At 38.3% G+C, this 20,082-nt stretch overlaps 1 protein-coding gene across 4 annotated transcripts; it reads left to right on the top strand.

Moving 5' to 3' along the window:
- The first annotated feature begins 4 nt into the window (after window positions 1-4).
- WARS1 (tryptophanyl-tRNA synthetase 1) lies at window positions 5-19,383 on the top strand. Of its 4 annotated transcripts, XM_050974837.1 has the most exons (13): window positions 58-127; window positions 663-712; window positions 847-869; window positions 3,405-3,619; window positions 4,697-4,904; window positions 8,226-8,334; window positions 9,176-9,295; window positions 9,874-10,056; window positions 10,716-10,816; window positions 12,031-12,143; window positions 13,217-13,390; window positions 16,599-16,766; window positions 18,926-19,383. In XM_050974837.1, exons 4-13 carry the CDS (start codon window positions 3,506-3,508, stop codon window positions 19,082-19,084), a joined length of 1,449 nt encoding a protein of 482 aa, XP_050830794.1. In that variant the 5' UTR covers window positions 58-127; window positions 663-712; window positions 847-869; window positions 3,405-3,505; the 3' UTR covers window positions 19,085-19,383. The 4 variants fall into 4 exon arrangements, with proteins under 4 accessions (XP_009099993.1, XP_050830793.1, XP_050830794.1 ...); XM_009101745.4 differs by lacking the exon at window positions 663-712 and having other exon boundaries at window positions 5-127; window positions 16,626-16,766; XM_050974836.1 differs by lacking the exon at window positions 663-712 and having other exon boundaries at window positions 5-127.
- Window positions 19,384-20,082: the final 699 nt, after the last annotated feature.

The following is a 20,082-nucleotide window of genomic DNA, read 5'->3' as shown; positions in this document are numbered from 1 at the left end:
GATGGGGACGGGAGCAGGAGGGAGGACAGTGTGAGGCAATGGTTCCGGGGGGTTGTGTTTCCCAGCCGGGAGCAGCACCGGCCGTGCCGGCTGGGGTGATGCAATGGTGGTGACAGAGGAGCGGCGGGTGAGGAGCGCCGGGACGGGCCGGGATGGGCACGGATGGGCACCCGGGGAGGGACCCCCGGGGAGGGACCCCGGCGGGCGGGAGAGGGGCTGGCTGGGTGGTCGCTGCCGCCCATGTGAGCGGTGCGAGGCGCCGGGTGTGGAGGGTCTGTGCCGGGCACGTTTTCTCCTTCACTCGAGGTGATGCACTCCAGGGCTTTTCCTTCATTCCCTGCGGGGCCGCTTCCCCAGAGGGTCAGGTGAAAGCGCCCTTTTCCCTGGGAAGGGCAGCGCGGAGTGTCCTGGTCACTGCAAAACGCATCGCACCGCACGAAGGGCAGAGCTGGCAGTGGCCGTGCTGTGCCCGGGCAGGGCGTGGCAGGAGCGGGCAGACGCCAGGCTCTGGGAGCACCGGCATGAGGAGTCATTCTGGGCACAGCCGGGTCTTGCACGGCAGCTTTGCTCTTACACAGCTGCAGCACAGCCAAGATTTGTGTCGGGCTTTCTGGTGATCACTCCTCAGTCTTTGAATGGTCATGATATCTGTCATCTTGCAGTCTTTTGTTGCAATTTCGTGCATAAATTGAAGTTTGCCGCGACTGGGAAGGTAGGTCTGCTATAAAGTGCAGCCTCTGTTGAAGTGCCTGTCAAGGCCTGTTTCACATGACTTCTGTGTGGATGCTCAGTTCTTATTTTCTACCTACTTTAATTTTACTTTTTTTGTTTTGATTTGTTTTACAGGAGGAAAAACAGTTTTCAGGAATGTAAGTGCTTTTAGACTTAGTCTCACATTCTTTTATTTGCTCATGAAAGCTTGTTCTGGACTGTTGTATTAATGTTGTCTCTGAAAGTCATAATGTTTGTCGTAGTGTGAAACCCTGTTTTTTCTTTCTCAGGTCTAACTTACCCAGTCAGACTGTAGACAGTGAAAATATCCTAGATCTGTGATGGTCAGCCAGTTGGAAAGGGAGGAAGATGCAGTAGTTTTCTGATACCTTTGCCAAGGATTATTTTTGAGATTTTTCTCATAGGAACTTAACATTTTGGAATGGACACAAAAGCAGTACCTATTATAATTTCCCTGCATTTCATAGGTAGAAAAAGCACACATATCTTGGCTTTCAAGTTCACACTGGGTCATTCCAGACTCTGGTCCTAAATATCCTAATAGTTCATCTCCAATTCCAATAATTATTTTCTTTCAGATCTTTTTGCTTATGGTATGTCATCTGTCTGGGACTGTTAATTTTTATAATATCAATAAGAGAGCAAGGAAAAAAAAATCCTGATAAATAGTAGAATATACAGACTTTTTATTTGGTGGTTCACAATTGCATTAATGAATTTCAAAAGGTAAAGACCTGTGTTCCACATCACTTAATTCCTGGCTTGGATTCCACCAGGAAATAGGGGCAGTACTGAGGTAAATAGAGATAACCTTTAGGCAGCAGTCCATGTGTTTTGCATTTTATAGTCACTATATCCTCATGTCTTGTTGCACCACTACTTTTGCTACTTCTTAATGAAGATGCACCTTCATTTGAGATTTTCTTTTCAGCTTAAATCCATACTATTTCAGACATTTTAAGGAGTCTGGTTTGCTGCTTTCCAGTATATGTGCCAAGTGTCAGCTGTCATTTCAGCCTTTCTGAATGGAGGCACTCCATCAGTAAGACTGTACTGTAGTGAATTAAGTTAAAACAACAAGTCACAATTTGTTCTACACCAAAGAAAATTCTTATTTGTGCCTTTATTATTTTGTGAAATCTGAAGCCTGTAAATGTAAATGACATGTTCCTACAGGAAAGGTGTGTCATAATCTCATAAACATTTTCTAATATGTATTTATTCTCTACTTTCTTTAACACTTAAAATATTCTCTGCTCAGGAAGAAGAGGAAGGCAATATCCAAATAAAAATATGTAATTAAATTGCAGGAATGCATCAAAAAATTGTTTGATCTGCTTCAAATTACTTTTTTTTTAATCACACTTTCAAACTGCAAAAAGTCAAGTTATAAGGGATCAGTTTAGGTTAAAAGCTTAGGCATTATTTTGTAATCTAAGTATGGTAACCCAAGGGTTAATAGAATAAACAAATTACATTAATAAGTGGATGTATCCACTACTCAGTTACTTTCTCAGGGTATTCAGCTGAAGCTGGAATGTGGGAATACTGCAGCTGACTGACAAACAAAGCCTTAATGATAGGTGTGTTTTGGTAACAACCTGGTTACCAAATCTACCTTCAAAGTTTGCTAGGCAGGTAAAAGCTTTTTACAGTAGCAGCTTAAATAAGCACTATGTACATATAGCCAAGGTTATGATTAGACTGATTATTTTGTAGAAGGAAGGCTTTGAAATACTGCTGAACAGCTAATGCAGCTGTTATATTAGTAGGTTTTGTTTTGCTTGGATTTTTTGTTTGTTTTAATTCTGGGAAAAGGGAGCCAAAGGAATGTGTATTTTCACTAACACTCTGTCAGTCTGTGCTCCATACACTGCAGTGGATCAGGAATTTGCTAGGGGGTCTCTCCAGAGAGACAAGACCTTTGTAAGTCAGGAGTTTTCTGCATGGGCACAGAGCTTCCCACTGGGTGGGCATGGGCACCTCATGGCAGAGAGTGCTTGGGCAGACTGCTGTGTTCTTAGTCTCAGCCTTCTCCTCATCTTAAACCATCTCCTGTTATTTTTCCTGCATAGTTCCGAGAAAAACAGGCAAATTTACAGCCTATTGCTGACCAAGGATTCTTTGGAAAGCAACATTTCTCACCGATGATCAATGTGTTTGTAACTTGTGGAGGAAAGCCATAAAGAAGATGACTAAGCTTTGCTTTTGTGTATCTCTCTTTGGGCTGAAGTACTCTATTAAATGTCAAGACAAAATTCCATATTGTAGTTATGAAAGTCTCATCATCCAGAATTTGACAGGGTATCAGTGCAGGAACATTAACTAATCAGCAATCAGATGGCCTCTACCAGTTGTTCTGAGATGCTCTGAATTGTATATACCCATATTTAATTATTTTTCTTTTGCCAGGGATTTGACTTTGAAAAGATGTTCTAGTGTTAAATACATAGACAGACAACTTGAACAGTGATGTCTGAATTCACCTGGTGCTCTTGTCAGTCTCTGTCCATTTTTATGTGAAACTGAAGCTCACTGTGTAATGTCTCCACATTTATCAATTTGATATGAATAGAATGTGGTAGGGATCAGTATAGGTTTTTTTCCTTATTCTGTTCACCTAATCTTGAAGACTTATACTAAAGTAAAACATACTGCTTTTTGCCCTGCAGTTCTGTTTGTTGCTGCTGTTTTGAATCTCCAAGCCAAAGAGTTGGAAGAGGATAAATTCAGTTGAGTTGTACCTAAACACATCTTTGTGCAGTCTGGCAAAATGGCTGACAGCCCCAACTGTGACTTGAAGTCTCTGAGTCCACTTCAGCTGTTTGAAAGAGTGACTGAACAAGGAGAAAAAGTCAGAGCACTGAAAGCAGGAAAAGCACCAAAGGTATTTGCATTTCATGTTTTGAACCAGTTTTTTTTCAGTTGAGGCATGTCTTTGAGTGCTGAAGAATTTGATCGTTCTAAGATCTATTTTGCATTGCGATGAGAAAAACCCTTGTTAAAAACTGTTCATGTCCATTCTGTGAACTGTGAACAGGCATATCTGGAGTAAGGTAGTCACTGGCAAGACTGAAGTTTTTATTCTTGAAGAACAGTCCTAGGCTTAGAAATCTGCTTCTTCCATTGGCATATCACGTGACAGGATCCAAGGCATTTATTTCTCAAGTAAATTTATGTCACTTGCATTCTTCTCTGGATTTAGATGGTTCATGAAAATCTTTTTCTCCAGGCATTATTGTAGACATTATCAAATATGTCTTCCTATAACTGTACTGACAGTCCCTTCTTCATCTCCCTTAAATAATTTAGTAATTTGCCATTTATTTCACATTCCCCATTGTGTCATCACTATTTTGGCAAGGAGAGCTCAATTTTAAATGGGCTTTCCTGATGTGTTGCCTGTGGGAGAAAGCCTTGAAAACTGGGAGTCAAATAAAGTGTTGTTTTATTTATTGCTTGCATGAGATTTTACAATAGCTTTATATTCGAGAGGTCATAACCATAACTTCTTGTTCTAGTGTGTCTTCCAGTCTGTCAATGAATTGTATTGAATAAATTGTTTTAAGATGAGCCACTAAAAGCATTGTAAAGTAAATTAGATAATAATTTATATTTTATTTTTATACCTTTAGAAATTTGTGGTAAAAGTGCTAAGCTCGTTATACCTCTGAAAGGCAAGCAAGCATTTTTTTCCTAGGCAGAAATTGAAAAGCAAGAAAGAGGTGCTTTAAATGTCTTGGCAATGGTGATGATTTATATTCTAATGAATAAGTATTTGCTTTTCTTCTACACTTGTCATTGATGCTGAAAGCATTTAGATAAAACAGAGTTTAGGGTTTATTAATGATGCACTTCAGATCAAAGCATGGATGTGGGCTTTTGAAAGGTTGGGACATTAATGTAATTGTCTATTTTAAGTATGTTAATGCAAACAGTTGTTTGGCATTTTTCCTTTATTCAGGATGAAATTGATGCAGCAGTGAGGATGCTCTTATCATTAAAACTGTCGTATAAAACAACAACAGGACAAGATTATCAGGCAGGCTTGCCTCCAAAAGATCTTGTATTAATAAACAACGGTACAACTAAAGAAGAGGATGAGGATTTAGTGGATCCCTGGAATGTGCAGACATCAAATGCTAAAGGCGTGGATTATGACAAACTCATAGGTATTAACTCTTCCTTCACTGCTACTAAGGAATTTATGTAAAGTGATCCTAATGACCACAGAAACAGCAAGGCATCATAACAAATCCAGATCAAAACATCATAGGTAACATTTAATTTATGTCTAATTTTAGCATTTCCATGTCTAAAGAATTTGCTGTAAGAGATTAAAATGTCCCAGGTGGAGATTTCCTATGAAAGACTTAAATACCTTGCAAGGAACTTTTAAGTTCAAAATCCAAGTCTTACTGTGGTTTGTTTTTTGATGTAAGGACTGTTATTAGAAATTACAATAATGAGGACACTGTGACTGAGTATTCAGTGGCTGAAATGCAGAAGAGCATTTTGACCAGGCTGAAGGATCCTTCCTACCTGCTCCTCACATCAGTTATAGATTAGAGGGGGCAGGAATGATCCAAAACTAATGCAGAAATCTGTTAAGTCTCATGACTTCCTCAGAAGGCACACTTACAGGCAGCCAAGTGCTGGCTGGAGTGAAGGAGTTGCAGCTCATTCAAAAACATGCAGTGTCATGGAAAATGTTTCAGATGGGTTTATTACAAAACTTGCGAAGTTTTGTAGTTTAAGAAACAGAGGTCTAGGTAATTTCCTTATTGGTTTTACAGTTTGCTGTTTTAATAACTTGTTTGAGTCTAGCATAGAAACAAGTGAGAGAACTATTCATTAATTTCTCTATTTTTCCTTTTTTTGTTATTGTCAATCTTCAATTCATGTTTAGTACCTCAGTTGCACATTGCTGAGGTCTGCTTAGTAGTTTTTGCTCACAGTAGAGCATACACCCTATGTTGCAGTAATTATATTTGCTTTTGGGACAGTTGCTTGTGTCAGCATTATTCTATGTTACTGAGAGATTGTGTCAAATGTATGCACACATTGGCTGAGTCTTCAGGAAGTAACAGGAGAAAGAGAAAATGGGAAAGGGAGAAGTGTGCAAAGAAAAAAATAGATCAGTGTGAGAGAAGGAAAAAATATATTTATTAGAATCTGGAAGTGGAAAATATCTCTCATAATCTTGTTACTTGCATAAGAGTTACAGAAAAGTGATTTGGGTTTTTTTCCTGGAGGGAAGGGTCCTGACCATTTTAGAAAAGGAAGAATTGCACAATTGTGATAGCACAATCTCAGGACCTTCCTGAAAACTACTTACCATAAATCAGTTCATGCCCTTTTTTCCTGTAACTGTGTACATAAGACCTTTCATCTTCCATAGAGTTTGTGTTAGCCTAAAAGGTTTTTACTTCTTTACACTACTCTCAGATTAGTGAATTTGATAAATGAGTCATTTTTCTTGTTCTAAGTGCTGTGTTGGAAATGTTTCAGAGAAGAATGCTAGCCTAGCCTCTTCGGGATGTGAAACAGTACCTGGTTGTTATTGATAAGCTTCTTTCTTTTCCTTCCCTTTTAAAAAATAACAATTAAAGTTGTTGTTACATTGGATAGCTCCTACCCTAAGGGAAATATTTGTGCCACTATAATCTGTTACTAGTGGTACCTGAGTAAGTTGCCACCGTGCTTATATTTAATCAAACACAGAAAAAATGAAAGCAGTATGTGAATTGAAGAGGTCTTCTTCTCAAATGCTTGTCCTAGATGTGCACATAAGTGCATGGTAGCACAACAAAACAGCCTGAAGATATTCTGGGAAGGGTTCTGTCAGCTAAATACTAGATATGAACCTCCCTAGAAATTTAGTGTGTGGGAATGATTTCCGGGATTATTTGCTTCAGGTTGAGGTGAGGTGGACCGGCCTGTCCACCTCAGTTCCACAATTCCTTCTTCTAGCCCTTCTTTAAGTTAGGATTGGCATTTGCATTCTTCCAGCCTCCAGCTGCCTCTCCCTGTTGTCATGACTGTTCAGAGATCATTGAGACTGGCCTGGTCACCAGAGTTACTGTATGACAAATATTAGGGTATACATTTCTCTTTGTAGTTATAACAGGGCAGTGGCAAAGAGGAAAAGTGCACAATGAATTTTCAACAAATGCAAATATGCTTTTGGAAATGGCAGTTCTCAGGACTTCTGCACAGTGAGTTGAAAGCTGTCTTTTCGTAAAAGCTAGAACACCAGAGATGAAAAGCACATTAGGAATATTTTTTTAAAGCTTGTTTAGGAGCAGAGACTTTGTTAGAAGCTGTTTAGAAAGGCTGATTCTTTGTGAGCAGACAGCCTAAGATGTTCTGAACATTCAAATAAGGGGAAATAGGTAGGGAAAAATGATCTTTTAGCAGAAAAGCTGAACATGGGCAAAGAAAAGGGAGTTGTGCATCCTGTGAATGTTTAATATAAAGATATTTAGGCATTTCCAGTGAAGTGTTCTATACCCCAGAGAGCTTTTCTAATCACTTTTTCTGACAGTACACAAATATTTCTAGGGTAGCCAGTCCCAGTTAATCCAGGGCATTTTCATGTTTTCTGCTCCTGTCAGATTAGCCTCTTAGCAGTTGCTGTTGATGTGCTGAATCATTTCCATGCTCATTTGGTCTTTTTTTAGCATTCATTCAGATTATCATTTGCCATTTTGTGATGCATTTTGCATTTTATTAGTGCAATGTTGTATAATTCTAGTATTGAATAGAGCAGAGTAGTAGTAGCAAGCAGTAGATTCTTACACAGATTTTTTTTCAAACAAATTTAAATTATAGAGCATTGGCCTGATTATTAGGATCCCAGAATTACTGGGAATAGGGAAAATACTGCTTTTTACTCTATCACAGCCTTTCCTAAACCACCAAGTCATAAGCCTTACTGATTGCCATGAAGAGCATTATGCATTTCCTTTTCAAGCCTCTTGAGGGGAGCAGTGTCTGTAATCATATACATATTAAAGAAGAATTAAGTTTGCAGAAGAGTATTTGGGGTTGGTGATGTTGTTTGAGTGAAAGCAAAAGATGTTGTCTGACAGCAGAAAATTTGGACATCAAAAGAGAAACATTCAGAGCCTCTTAGACATTTTTATTGTATGGCTTAGGACAAGTTGGTGATCTGAATGTGTTTCTTATGTTTTGCTTGGAATATTAATGCTTGGAATATCATTGCTTCTGCTGTAGGGAGACTTCAATTACAGTAATTTGTGGATGGAGAAGTACTGCATGTTGTGAGTGAGTTGAGCCTCCTAGCATAGAGATAATACTGGAGGTGACTGCTGGGTCCTCAGGCAAGAATCAGGAAAATTGACTTTGACTTTGACTTGAAGATGTCTTTTTTTAATATAGCCTGCATTGGTATGTTCTTGGTATTCCAAGATCTGATTGTAGCTATGCTGTTCTTATTTTTATTTTTTTTTAACATTTTATGATTATAGTTCGGTTTGGCAGCAGTAAAATTGACACAGATCTGATTAATCGAATAGAAAGAGCTATTGGGCAAAAACCTCACCACTTTCTACGTAGAGGAATCTTTTTTTCCCACAGGTGAGTTTTTCTTTTATTAAACTTCAAAAGAGCCTGTTGGGCAGACTTCCTGCAAGAATTATTGGGAGAAGCCTGTAACTAGCAAAAACCATGTGCTTCTATGCCAAGGCAAACCAACTGTGCCATTTGAAATTAGCAACTCTTGCAGATTTCCCCTGGCAACACTTGAAACTCTTGATTGCGTGGGTTTCTGATGTGTCCTCAGGAACCCCAAACTGAAGAAATGTGCTCAGAGTGCAGACTTATTTTGACTCTGTGTCAGCAGCCAGAGGCAGTGGCCTGGCAGAGAACTCCAGGTGCCACTGTTGGTTTCAGCAAGGCTCCCATGCATCTGTTTGTGGTACAGAAAAGGCTCAGGGAATAATCTGAAGCATGAGCCTGCCAGTGACCTTCACAGTTTAATGTTAGCACACAGGGCCTTTTGGGCTGTGGCACCAGCAGGTTTCACAGAAGGACCTGAGCACGACTGAGGGCATGACCTCCACCAGAATCAGCTAAGCTGCTTGGTTGAACCTATTGGAGAAATGGTCCCTGGCTGTTTTGCTAGGCTCTAGAGATTTCTATCCAGAAAAGTAATTTTAAAAGTTGCACAATTTCAACATTAAATTTTCACTTTTGATTTCATTTTTCTTTGAGGTTTTTTTTTCCCCATGAAGACTGAAGGAGACCATGCTTTTCTTAAATTAACAAGAACTTTCTTATTTCCAGGACCTTTAACATACTCTAATTTATTTATAAGTACTTTTGGCTTTAAAAACACTCAGATTTTGAATAAAGGCTTTTTACTGTGGGTATTTCTTGCTAAAGAATTGTATCTTGTTTTCTCTGTTTTTTTCTCTAGAGATATGGACCAAGTACTTGATGCTTATGAAAACAAGAAGCCCTTTTACCTTTATACAGGCAGAGGGCCATCCTCTCAGGCAATGCACGTTGGTCATCTCATCCCATTTTTGTTCACAAAGTAAGCTGTTTCTACCAGTTGTATTGATCAAAGCATTTTTTTCAAAAGAACATTGAACATGGCTTGTGAAATTGCCATGATACATTGCAAGGATATCTGATTATGTGAGGTGAATATTAATGAACTTAATTCACTCTTACCTTTTCACTGAAATGATCACAATGCCTGCATCACCATAAAGCCCTTCTTCTTACTCTCTTAGCCATGTGGCACTCCTTAGAATTTCTGCTGTTCCTAAAAACCAGCTCCTTACAAGACTCAGTAACATTACTCTGTAAGGTGCTGCCTGCAGCAGCAGGACACAGAGACATTGGGCTAAGAAAAGTAAAACCTCTTTGAATTCTGTTTCCTTTGCAAGTGGTGACCTCTGTCATGTGTACAGGAAACAGTGAGTCTTTTTTCCAGGTAAGTTGTCATTACCACCTGTATAAAACATTATATGTCTTCACATAAATGTAACTGCATATGCCTACAAAGAAAAGAGCAGACCTCTCCATATAATATTTAAATATATAAAAATATTTTAGCTGGATGATTTATGTCTTCGTTTTGATATAAAAAATGTCTGCTTCTTTTAGGTGGCTTCAAGAAGTATTTGATGTTCCCTTGGTAATACAGTTAACTGATGATGAAAAATACCTTTGGAAGGACATGACAATTGAGAAGGCATATGAATATGCTAGAGAAAATGCAAAAGACATCATTGCATGTGGTTTTGACATCAATAAAACCTTTATATTTTCGGATTTAGACTATTTAGGGTAAGTATTCTGAATTTCTTTCGAGCACTGTAGTGAAAAAAGTGTTAATATTTTCTCTGTATTTTCTCTCTAACTTTGACTACACTTAGAAGTGTGTCTAAATTTGAAGGCTTCAAGACAAGTTTTGTAATACTTGAAATGGAAACATTTTTTCTGCTGTCTAACACTACATATATATTATTGTCATTCTCCTATATAACATGTGAACAAATACTTGTGTGTGCATGTGTAAATTATGAAAAATATATTAAACGAGCTGAAATGTAAAAATACCTAAACCACTGAGAAACTTCCTGATTGATTTGCTTAAGATGGTATCAAAATCTCTTAGATGTGTTTACACTTTATTGGCTTTAACAGAAGGCATTTCAGCAAATTGTTTTAGTTGATTATTTTAATAATACAGCATTGAGTGAAGTTTAAAGAAGAATGTTTATAGTAATTATTGGGGGAAGGGAAGAAAAAATTAAACTTTCAAGGCATAAAATTCCTGTTTGTAAATGATTCTCTAATTATCATCTCAATGAGCCACAAAAAGTCCGAAACTGTGAGACTTAATCCTGCAGGTTTTTGATGTTCTCAGCTTTTGCAGTCAAAGTTTCTACTTTTACTCTCTTCCTCTTCTCATTTTGTTTTTCCTCATTTTTTTTTTCTCACAGGACAAGTGCTGGATTCTACAAAAACATTGTCAAAGTTCAGAAGCATGTCACATTTAACCAAGTGAAAGGAATCTTTGGCTTTACAGACAGCGATTGCATTGGTAGGAAATTGTACTAGTTACGAGAAACAGTGCTTGCTTTCACTTTCAGTTGAGCTATTTTAAATAAGAGTTTAAAGAGATTAGTGTGCCACTCATGAAACAGGGAGAAAAAGCAGGAGGATTATGTTTCTAGGGAGATTCTGATGTTATTGTTTTTCCTTCAGAATAGAACATACTTTACAATGAAATTTCTAGCAGGACTTCCACCTTTTTGACTTTAGTAAGAGCAAAGTACCAAACACAAATGTTAAGGAATCCAAAACAGAGAAGTACTTTTTCTTTTATTCTTTTGTTACAGTGATTGGAGCTATAGGCAATCTTACCTCCTAGAAATTTCTATGCCAAATTTGTAAAGAAACATGTCAGAAAAGGTTGCATTAATACACCTAGGCATTTACATATATGAAAAAAATTGAGTGCTGAATAGCCTAAATTATCAAGGTGCTGGGTAACTGGAGTCTCCCATTTACTTCACTGCAATTGCAGGTTTCTGTCACATGGCCAAGAGAAAAGATTCTGTGTAAAAATGACATTAAATCCTGGATGTTTCTGAGCATTATCATCATTCTTCATCCAGTAATTAGGCCAGTGACAACTTTCAGCCTTCACTGTAACCAAGGAGCAGGTTTGCGCTTGTTTTAGCAGTGCTCTGATAAAATATGGTATTGTAATTATGACTTCATCACATGTGTGTAAAAGTCCAGCACTTGCTGTCTGTTCTGATAGGATTTTGATAAGCTCCAGGTTGGCCACGCTAGGATTAAGCCCTGTATAAAAGAAAACTGGGCATATCTGAGATGCTCCATGAGTGCAGAGTGATTATAGCGGTGATTTAAGATCTTAGAGGAAAGCTTATGTGATGACTGCAGGAATTCTCGCACAAAGTGAAAAAAAAAAAAGGAAAGCTTAGTCAGTTCTGTTTCTGGAAAGGGCAGATAGTTCAGTGATCAAGAGAGTATGCAGTGATGAACTTTTGCTGAAGTCAGTGTGGTCACAACTTGCCTTTTCTATGTCAGTTGAAGGTTTGTCAACATTGCAGAAGGTAAAGGTGAAAAGGTTTCCTCAGTTAAGGCAGCAAAGCTTGGTAAAGATAGAGCTTGGTCTTCAACTAAGTATTTGGATAATTCACTTGTGCATTTTATGTTCTGCAAAAAATTCTCTCTCTTTAACACTGCTTCTGTTGATTGCTTAGCTTTACCAAATATGTTTTTCAGGTAAGATCAGCTTTCCTGCTATCCAAGCTGCTCCATCCTTCAGTTCATCATTTCCACAGATATTCAATGGCAAGGAGAATATTCAGTGTCTTATCCCATGTGCTATTGACCAGGTAAGAAAATCATATTGCTTAACTTGGTTTTTATGGATTTGGTTTTATATTGTACCATTCAGGCTTCGTGGTGGTGTCTCAAGGCATCTGTGAAACATTCCTGCAAGCACCTTTCTGGGGTAGAAACTGAAAGACCTAAAAGATGAAGGCTTAACCCAACAATCATGTATTCATCCAGTCTTAGGTCTCTCTTGATCTCAACTCCATTCACACTGAGCTGACATCTAGGAAAGCAAGACTGTAACATCTATGCAAAAGCACACTGACATGGGGGTAGGAAGAAACTTTTGGCCATCTCCATGGTAACTTGGACAAGATGGAATGAGCTCAACTTGCAGCACAAGAGATTTCTGTTGAACCATGGGGAAAAACCCTCTCTCAGTAAGAATAAAGAAGCACTGAAATAGTTTGCCAGAAAGGCTGCAGAACCTTAAGAATTCAGATTTAGAGAGAGAACTGAAAGAACATCAGATTCAAATGAGAGTAATAGGGTCTTTACTTTAAATAAGTAGGATTTCTAGGAATTATATCCTTCACTGTCTGAAGGATATAATCACAATCTTTAGCTATTTTATTCACAGGGACACTGGAAGAGGATGTAATCAAATTAATCAGCTGCAATATTATGAAGTAAAATTTCACTTTGGTTGAAGGCATATCATCAGCACAGCACTGCCAGCTTGCTTGCTGATTTAGTTCAGATTCTCTGCTGGTTGTTAAAATGCTTTGGGAGAAAGCTTTCCTCTTAGGCTGCATCCATCTCCAGCCATATTAAGCATAGTTTTAGCAACTATTTGAATTAATGTAAAATTTTGTAAATATGCTTATTACTTAAGGGAATCAGAGTGTACAGCAACATCACTATGGAAAAGGAAAAAAAAAGGGGGATTTTGTTTGTTGGTGTTCTGAATGAACTGGATTGAAAGTAGATTCTGGAATATTTCATGGTTTGCTTTTTTCAGTTTTTGGTTTTTTGACATTACTTCTTATGGCATGAATGAGTCAGCATCAAGCAGAATTTATTTCAAATCACATTTTTCAACTTTATTCTCTGCTTTTACTGCTTGTTTTAGGATCCGTATTTTAGAATGACCCGTGATGTAGCACCAAGAATTGGACAGCCTAAACCAGCCTTACTCCACTCAGTCTTCTTCCCAGCCCTACAAGGAGCACAGACCAAAATGAGTGCTAGTGACCCAAACTCCTCCATCTTCCTCACTGATACACCCAAACAAATCAAGACAAAGGTAAGTACCTGTGAAACCTGATAACACAAAGCTTTACAACAAAAAGGAGAGGTCATGGAATCATAGAGTCATTTAGGTCATTAAGGAAAGACCCTTGAGATCATAGAGTTCAACCATGAACCTATCCCTGTCAAGTCCACCACTGAGCCATGTCTATAGGCACCATGTTGGTAGAATAGTCTCCAGCTTCATGAGAAAGTGCTGCAGAGGTTGGCCCACAGCTCCTACCTGACACTCCTTTGATATCCCCCTCAGCTGTCTGGCACTTCCTTCAGAGGTCCTTCTGGTTACGAGGACAGTTTTCAGTGTTTTCCTTGAACACGTGTGAATCAGGTTTTCCATACATTTCACGGCAAAGCATCTTCAGAAATTGACTGAGTTATGCAAATTTAGCTAAACTATCAAATATGATCTTTTGCCTTACCAGCTAGTCTGACAGCGAAAATATTAGCTGGGATAGTGTACAAAACATGTTTCTTTTTCTGATTCCTGCAGAGCAGTGGTGTAAGAATAAGAGCTGTGGAGGCTCATGCTCTTAAAATAAATCTTATGTTGCCATAGTTTTGAAATCTGACAGGCCATGATGTAAACCTAATACACAGCTCTTTCTCTTGACTGCCTCTCCTTGCTGGGAGCACCAAACATTGCATGGTGTTAGTTACAACACAGGTCAGACCTTTCCTGCTGCTCGAGAATCTGTTGCTGCCAATTCACAAAGAAATCTGCTCACTCCAATTTACAAATAAACATTTTGCTGAATTTCAACTCAGAAGGAGTATTTTCTTCTGAATATGTTCCTGGTTTGTTTCTAAGTTCAAAGGAAGATTGCTTTGATGGAGTGTCAGATGATGTAGTTTTGCAAAAGTTCACCTGTGTTGTGGTATTTAAAGAAAATGAAAATCAGTCCTTGGGAAGGAATTTATAGGCATGAAACCAGGCATTGAATAAATGTCAGAACAAGAAGAAAATATGTTTATGTTGTTTCTGTTGGGCAGGCTTGGATTAATTCTCTTATGGTGAGACTCTTTGACAGCCACCCCATAACACTTCATTCTCTTTTGTAGAAACTGATTAAGCAGTGCTGTTTTGATGAAATGGAATTCTTCATGTGATTGGAATATAATAATTCCAGTTAACTTGCACAGTTACCGAGTTGTTTAAAAAAATAAAGCTGTAATTTCAGAATAGAGACTACATGGTTAATGGCAATATTGGTAACATTCTTCCATGGTTTTTTCCTGGCAAGTAACTTTTGATCTGCAATGAGATCCACATTCATAACTCCTAATTCTACTGCCTTTAAACTTGAAAAAATTAAAAAATAATTCTAGTACTTGGAATATAAAAAACATAAAGAAGAATCTGAATGATGTAAAGTGTGGAGTAATTGTGGACAAGCTGAGATTTATTTCAGCTTCTGTAACCCATCAGAAATAAGTCTTTATGGAAATACAGCTTTAGTGAAAGACCAAATACTGTTATAGCAAATAAATAAAAAAATACATTAGGAAAGGTGACTTCTGGTCATGAATAAAAGTTAAAAAGAGAATGCTATGCTGGACACAAAAAATTACTGCTTAAAGCATTTTTCAGATTATTGGTACATTGCTAATTAATGAGGTTCAAAACTTACAGGTAGTGGAAGATAAAAAATTGCTATGTAGTGGGAATGGCTAAGAGGATTCTGGGTAATCTAATAAAATGAGTGGCAGCATTTTAATAAACTATTCTTATTGTACCTATCAGCAAATTACAACTCAGTTACTTGTTTGTTTTCCTATAAAGTGTTGTTTAGATTTTATGTCTACAGACATATTGAGGATTCAGAGAAATTCAGGGTGGAAAAGATCAGTGCATCACTATGGATAGGTCACTGAAGCCCTCAGTTAATGAGTAGATTCCAGAATATGTAAAAAAATGAATTTGAGATGAGGAAAGGAATCTTTTTATGTTTTAACAAAAAATTGCTTTCACCTGTCGTGCTGTATTCCTAAACCTCTGTTTAGGAAGAACACAAGCTGTAGAGATAAAGGGCATTGAAAAAATTTCATACAGGTTTGCAAAATCTAGTAAGGAGGAAGGTCAGTGCAGAAGAGTATGTGAAAACTTCATTTTACAGATGCTGAGACAGCTATTCAGGCTGCCCTACAATATAAGAATAGATGTGTGTGGCAGATGGCAGTTCATTGCCTTAAAATATTCATCAGTGCCTGATTTCTGATGGTAGTTCGTTGCCACAAGACTTCATCTGTAACTTGGGTGTTGGAGAGATTCAAAAAAGCCCTAGACAGTCTATACAGATAATAGGAATGTTCTTAAATTGTAAATATATAACAGCTCCTAGATACCAGAACTAAAAAAAAAACCCACTTCATATGCAAATGTGTCTCTTGGCAGGTGGATAACAGTATCTCAAAAGATACAAGAGCTAAATGAAAGCTCAGCATATGGTTGAGAAATTTTTTTTCCTCTTAGCAATTTATTTTATTTAAATTTGTAGGAAGATTAGCATCCTCAGAGAGTTCTACATATGTATAAATGCTCAAAATAGGCCAGTGGGTTCTGAATTTATTGGGAATGGGATTAGCAGTTACATCTGTTCAATAGTGCTGTTCATCTGCCTATAGGAAACTATGCTTAAAAGGAGGGAGGCTGTCAGCAAATATTCCATTTTTAGACTGAACAATGTAGCATTGGTCTGATTTTAAGCATTCTAGACAGACCTTTGTAATGTTTAACTTTGCTTTCTCTTGTTTTTCTTTTCCACAAAAAGGGATAAGGTTATCTCTAGGATTTCTGCAGGATTTTCCATGCCTTCTTCATCTCTTCCAAAATTAATTTCTTGATAAAGTAAATATCGTAATTTTTGTTACATGAAGTACATTTTCTGTAAGCACAAATTCTATCCAACAGCTTCAGCAAAAAGGAATTAAAGCTTTTTTAACTGATTCTTGAGTAGATTATTTTTAATTTTTGCTTAATTTTTATCCTGATTATGCAGTCTGAGGAGTATGTGTATAGCCATTTTCCCCTGCTGGGTTCTGATGACCTCCTTTTTTCAGTCCTGAGGCTCTGCTTTAACTTGTCCCACTCATTCCTCAGCTAATCCTTAGCAAAGAATTTGGAGGATCATGATACATCTCTGTTTGTAATAAAGTAATCCTGATTGTGGTGGGAATTACAGCAGGAGCTCCTGGTGTTGTTTCAGATTAACAAGCCCCTGGTGTTGTTTCAGATTAACAAGCACGCCTTCTCGGGAGGCAGGGACACCATTGAAGAGCACAGGAAGTACGGAGGCAACTGTGATGTTGATGTGTCCTTTATGTACCTGACTTTCTTCCTGGAAGATGATGACAGGCTCGAGCAGCTGAAGCAGGTGAGTAACTAAACTGCAGTCAGGGTTATTCATTCCCTGCTCCGAGGACAAAGCTGTGCCTCAGCCCTCCACAGAGATGTAGCTCAGTCCTCCTGAGGACCTTCTCCAGGAAGGTAATTTTGGTGTTATTCTCATGCTCTCTGTCCCTTTCAAGTTTCAGTATTAGTATCTCAGTTTTTGTTTCTTTGCGGCGTTCTTTCTCACAGGCCACTCTGTCTCCTTTAAAACAAAAAAACCCCAGTGTTTTCACAGGAATCTCCAACACTCTGTAGGACAGTATCTTCCCTGCCTTTCAGATGATGTCACCTTGGGATTAGTGTTGTTTTAATTGTATAATACACTCTGCCTATTACTTATTGTAAAGTACCTAAACATTCTGCAAAACTACAAAAGCTCATATCTAAAGCTTGCTGGGTTTTGGTTTTCTATCATCATCACAAGAAATTTAATAGCTCTGAGGAACTGATTCATTGATCCCAGGCAAAAATGCTTCATATACGTTGCTTTTTCTTTAAGCCTATCTGGCAGATTTCTGTCCCCAGGGCTGGTAGCAAGCCACTTCCCTTCCTTTCCTCACCAATACTAGGTGGTGTGTTTTCTCTGGAAGGCAGGAGCTGCAGTAGATAACATCCCTGTCACATTGGTTTATCAGCTTTCTCCTGCTGGGAACAGCTGCAAGAAGATCAAGAGCTGCAGATTCTTCTCCAGCCCTCTACTCCTTCCCACTCAAGAGCAGGGTTGGATAGCTACTCTTTTCTGTGCTGTTGTGAATTCCCTATGGAAACCTGAAGCACATTTGACTTAAAGAGATTTTTTTCATTGATCTCCAGCCACTGCAAGAGTGTCAGCCTAAGTGTGCTGCAGAGCACAAAGCCTGGCCCACAGCTTGCAGCTCACTGCAGTGGCACCTCAGAACCTGGGTAGAAAACATGGAACAGCATCAGTGCAGCTGCTTCACCTGTACCACCAGAGGACACTTCCAGAGAAAGTAGCTTTGGTGTTTTTATTACAAACTAACAAGCAAAAAATAACAGAATTCATTGACTAGATTGGAAGAGACCTTAAACATCATTGAGTCCAACCCATGCCCTAACACCTCAACTAAACCATGGCACTGAATGCCACATCCAGTCTTTTCTTAAACACATCCAGGGATGGTGACTCCACCAGCTCCCCAGGCAGAGCATTCCAGAACTTTATCACCCTTTCTGTAAAAAACTTCTTCCTAATATCCACCCTATATTTGCTTTGATGCAGCTTGAGACTGTGTCCTCCTATTCTGTCAGCTGCTGCCTGGTGAAAGAGACCAGCCCCCACCTGACTACAACCACTTTTCAGAAGTTGCAGAGAGTGATAAGGTCACCTCTGAGTCTCCTTTACTCCAGATTAAACAACCCATACAGACCTCAAACATACAGACCTCAAACTACACCACTGAACTTGCAATTCCACTTGTTCTTGTTAAAATATTTTACTCTTGCTGAGTGAACATCAGCAGCATTTACACCTTGAGCAGGTGTTATAAATGGCTTGATGATGAGGGGAGGTAATCATGTTAATTGTCATTTCAAATACAGCTGAACTGTCCCAGCCTGGTTGCTAAATGTGGCTGAACCAATAAACTTGGCCTGTGCTTCTAAGCTAAAGCATTTCAGTACTGAGCAATGGAATGGATTACCAACTGTGAATATGAGTGCAGTGTGAACATAGATTCTGAGTGTCTTTGCTATAAAAAGGATATTTTAATCACATCTAGTCTCTTACCAAATGCAATGAGAGAAAAAAGTGAGAATTTGTACCTGTTACTGAAGAAAAAAAAAAAAAAAAAGGCTTCAACTGTTTATTTGAACTGGGAACTGGGATTCTGGGGAGGAAAGTTGCAGTTTCCTGAAAGGAATTACAGGATTTCCTAGTTAAACTAGTGAATGTAGTTTATTTAGTCCTTATAATAACTTGACACACACAAAGTTTGCCAGATATCTTAATGTTTTAACAGGCAACAAGCAACTCTGCAAGTTGCATTTTCAGAGTGATACCAGATAATCTTCTAAGGCATGTACTTACTTTTAAGTAATCCAAATCTGTCTTTTAAAGAAATACTGATCACTGAGTCTTTTTGTGAATGGCACCATGTTCAGCAACCAACACTTTCTTGACAGGCCTACACCAGTGGGGAATTGCTCACAGGGGAGCTGAAGAAGGTACTTATTGAAACAATGCAGCCCTTGGTAGCAGCTCATCAAGAGAGAAGGAAGCAGGTCACAGATGAAATTGTGAAGCAGTTCATGACTCCAAGGAAGCTGGCTTTTGAATTTTGAAGAAATGTGTATGTAACTTAGCACTTCATAATCCACAGCCAAGTAATTGTTGTCTTCTGTTGTGTGTCATCACTCCCTAGTTATGTACAGCCTGTAATCGGTGCTTTATAAATAATGAGTAAATTATCATGAACAGCAGAGTACAGAAGAAGTTTAAAATAGGACTTGTATCTATTTAAAATCAGAATATGCAAGACAGAATTGATCCCTCTTGCAGAAAAGCATGTATGTCAGCCCAACATTGTATTTTAATGTATTTCATGTTGAAAATATAAATAAAATTTCCATTTGATGATAAAGGCTAACTTGGAAATTGCTTTAAATATGTTGGTAAGAGGTCATATCTCAAAGTAATAAAAAGTAGCTCCATTTTCTTTTGTACATAGTTTACTAGATTGTATGTCTTCTTGGGCTGCTGAGAACATGCTGCACACAAAAAAGTAGTGAATGTTACAAAGTGGGATCAGTACAGAAAGAATGGACATCTGTGAGTTGAACACCAGAGAAAGAATATCAGACTTGTCTTGCTATCACCTTCCTCGTTGACGTTGGGCAAGTTGCAGAAATCTCACTGTACTTTTTTTCTGGAGCTTTTTACCTGATCTGAGTGCCTCTGGAAGGATGAGGTCATCAGGAAGCTGTCAGGTCCTTGATATTCTCAGGTGGAAGATAGTATAGAAAAGCAAATATTAGTTTCTAAGTATAAACAGCAAGTGTTAAATCATGATGTGAAAATTGAAGTTACACTGGACACAGGGATACTTTTAGTACTGTCTGTTCTCTTTCACTGCACCAGGAGGTTTAAACTAGGGATATTTATTTGAGGATGTATTCCAGTGAGAAAATACACTTTGTTAAGTACCTCATGTAATATTTAATTATCTCCCTTCTTCAAAAGAACTTCAATGTTTTTGCTATGATTCCAGGAAGAAAAATCCAATAATTAGCTATTTGTCTTGATATGAACAGTGCTGAGATCAAGCTGTTAGATCTGTCTT

The sequence above is a fragment of the Serinus canaria genome, chromosome 5 (genome assembly GCF_022539315.1).
Source record: "Serinus canaria isolate serCan28SL12 chromosome 5, serCan2020, whole genome shotgun sequence".
NCBI lineage: Eukaryota > Metazoa > Chordata > Aves > Passeriformes > Fringillidae > Serinus > Serinus canaria.
This window is presented reverse-complemented; position numbering and strand designations above follow the sequence as displayed.

Coding starts and splice junctions, on each gene's coding strand:
- WARS1 (XM_050974836.1), top strand. CDS start 3,506: ATGGCTGACAGCCCCAACTGTGACTTGAAGTCTCTGAGTCCACTTCAG. Junction 4,905..8,225: donor GGATTATGACAAACTCATAG/GTATTAACTCTT, acceptor TTATGATTATAG/TTCGGTTTGGCAGCAGTAAA. Junction 13,391..16,598: donor CCAAACAAATCAAGACAAAG/GTAAGTACCTGT, acceptor GTGTTGTTTCAG/ATTAACAAGCCCCTGGTGTT.